Source organism: Loa loa (assembly GCF_000183805.2).
Source record: "Loa loa unplaced genomic scaffold supercont3.926, whole genome shotgun sequence".
Taxonomy (NCBI): domain Eukaryota; kingdom Metazoa; phylum Nematoda; class Chromadorea; order Rhabditida; family Onchocercidae; genus Loa; species Loa loa.
Genome location: NW_018109106.1, coordinates 2,204 through 5,092, shown reverse-complemented (window position 1 = coordinate 5,092; position 2,889 = coordinate 2,204). Strand labels below are relative to the sequence as shown.

The 2,889-nt window shown below is 24.5% G+C and overlaps 1 protein-coding gene across 1 annotated transcript in view; it reads left to right on the top strand.

Moving 5' to 3' along the window:
• Positions 1-1,038: 1,038 nt before the first annotated feature.
• The window catches only part of LOAG_19018 (hypothetical protein), a gene marked incomplete at both ends in the record, with an annotated part of 2,839 nt that continues 988 nt past the window's right edge, over positions 1,039-2,889 (top strand). The window contains 3 exons of the mRNA XM_020451675.1: positions 1,039-1,238; positions 1,462-1,597; positions 2,397-2,561. Coding sequence (XP_020304524.1) covers positions 1,039-1,238; positions 1,462-1,597; positions 2,397-2,561 — 501 coding nt within the window. The remainder of the gene's footprint in view (positions 1,239-1,461; positions 1,598-2,396; positions 2,562-2,889) is intronic.

Sequence of the window (2,889 nt, the reverse complement as noted above, 5' to 3'; positions counted from 1 at the left end):
TTTTTTTTTAAATTTTTGATACATAAAAATTTTGCATATTTACAGGAAATTTATAAAATGTTGAATTCATATTAACTTGTAATTATTTGATGTATACCAAATGGTACGTATTGAAATGATAATCAAATAGATGATAAAATTGGATATGGCATACTTTTGAAATTATCAATTTAATATTAATGAAATTTATGAATTAAATAATTATCCAAATTGTTGCCAATTAACAAACGAAAGAAAAAGGTAACTATGACAAATTTTAAATTTTTTTTGATTTTTTTTTTTTTTTGAAACTGACTGTAAAATTTAAGTTAACTGAAAAGATTTTATTGCTGAAATTCATGTAGACAACATTTGTAATCAAACGGAACTTTTCCAATTTCTGGTTTTCCGATTATAATTTGAACATACTTGAGAGTAAATTAATAATAGAAAATGTTAATATACATATAATTTTCCATATAATTTTCATAATATAATAATAATTGCTATCATTATCATCATCATCATCATTACTATCGTTATCATCATCAATAGCAGTATATCATTATTACATTTTGTTGTTATTAGAGCTAATTAGCATAATTTGTTATTGTTACATATAGCTATCGTTGATAACATCGATGATAACATCGTTATTCTTCTACTGGTACCTTTTATAATTGTTGTCGTATTGTAATTAATTTAATGTTATCGTTGTTATCACAATTATTCATCTTTATCATTGTTTATTATTGGTGATTCAATTTGTGTAAATATTAAATTGTATTAAAATTTCAGAATTACTCAACTTTTCGAATATTTTAATCATTTATTTTAAATTTAATTATTAAAAATTTATTATGATTGAAAAAAAATTATGAGATGATTGTAATTTTTCTTATTCATAAATCATAATTATTACTTATATTGCAATTAAATAATTCAATTATTTCACTTATAATTTAATTATATTTCACATTTCGTTTATCGATTTATTTTCTTTATACTTTATAAAAGTCACAATTATTTAATATTAAAATTTTTAGGCAAAACAATTTAATGCCACCAAAGAATGCAAACAAATATGCTAAGACGAATTATTCATCACCAATAAGTTTAATTGATACATATAGCAGTCGACGTCGTCCTATTGTTAACAATACTTTTGAAGATATTAAATGTACTGAATTACGAAAATTACCTGAAAATGAATCAGCAAAAAAATTCGAACAAATTAATTTTCATGAAATTAATGAAAGGTTAGCAATTATTTTAAAAAGTACAATTATTACAAAAAATGTTTTATTCGGCTTTTTTTTTTTTTTTTGGTAATACTTTTTTCAAATTAACAATAATTTTTTGAAATTATCAAAAAAAAAAAAGAAAAAAGAAGAGGAGAAGAAACGAAAATGAAATTTTTCAAAAATCATTGTAAAATTGAAAGTTTCAATTTTTGCATAAATTATTAAAATATTTTTCCAGAGTAGAAAATTTACGAAAAAAACTTGAAAAAACAATGAATGATTTGCCGAATCAGTCACCAAAAAAATCGTTCGATTCTGAAAATGAAAAAGCTGAACTAATAAGGGAAAGTCGAAAACTTGCTGGTGCATGTAAAGTTTGTTTTTTTTTTGTAAAATTTGCACATTTTAGGATGGAGGAAAAAAAATTGAAATGTGTCTTTTAAAATTCTTGACAAAAAGAAATATTTTTGAAATTTCAATTTTAACAAAATTAAACTTTGAAATTTGACACTTTTTTTTCCTGTCATATGAAATTTTCATTACTTCATTGATATCAAGAAACTTAAATAATCCAGTCAGTTAGATGATATGATATCAGCAGAAAAGAACAGCACTGATATGGCGTAAAGAAAAAAAAAGCTTTTAGCTTTTGATAGATAAAATTTAAAAGGCGATAGCTTAAGCATATTTAGCCTAATATAGAATTATTTCTTCAAAATAGCAGCCAAGCATCAAAAAGATTTTGTGATAGTAAAAAATCTACTGCATACTGTAGCCCAAGTCCAAATCTATAGAAGACGTCCAAGATTCATTGAAGAATTTTGTTACAAACAGCTATACCTATAAATAAAACATCATGTTTTCTCCATACAGTACATTCCATATCCATACAGTACATTTTACCCATACAGTACTATCGTACTGTATAGGCATAGCTATTTGTAACATATTTTTTAATTTTTTCCCATACCTATAAAATACGTTATATCTATGCAGTTCATTTCCATATAGCCAAATGCTTACTGTATTTAATAATGGACATTTTCTTCATCATTTTTTTCAGATTTTCGGTGCGCACTTAACATGAAACGGTTAATCCACAATATGCCAAATCCGGCATAACTATATGTATGATATAGTACATTCATTTGGTAGTACGGTATATAATTCCAGACAATGCTAACTGAAATGCATGATGTTGGAAGTGATAATTATTGGTCACAAATTATCAATGAAGTATTGGTAGCAGCTGAAGGAGTAACTCAGATAACGGAACGAATGATTCAAAAATCAAATTCTATCTTTCAAGCACAATTAATGGCAGCAAAAACTGAACAGGTTAATATAATTGATTACTCTTTTACTTGAACTAATTGATTACTCTTTAACTTGAACTAACTGATTACTCTTTTACTGGATTACTCCAGATTTAGCCAATCAAAATTTACCGTATTTATTGGTGAAAGAGAAAATAACTCAGCAAAATCTCAAACTCAACAATTGTGCGTAATTAGAAGACAGATCGATAACAATCCCTCCCTTTTTATTTTTTTTTTTTTGTCACCACTAAATTTATTTAAATTCTAACTGGAAAAAGTCATACTAAAAAAAATACACCATCTTATTTTATATATTGGTTCAAGCATATAAGTTATTATTAAAGATA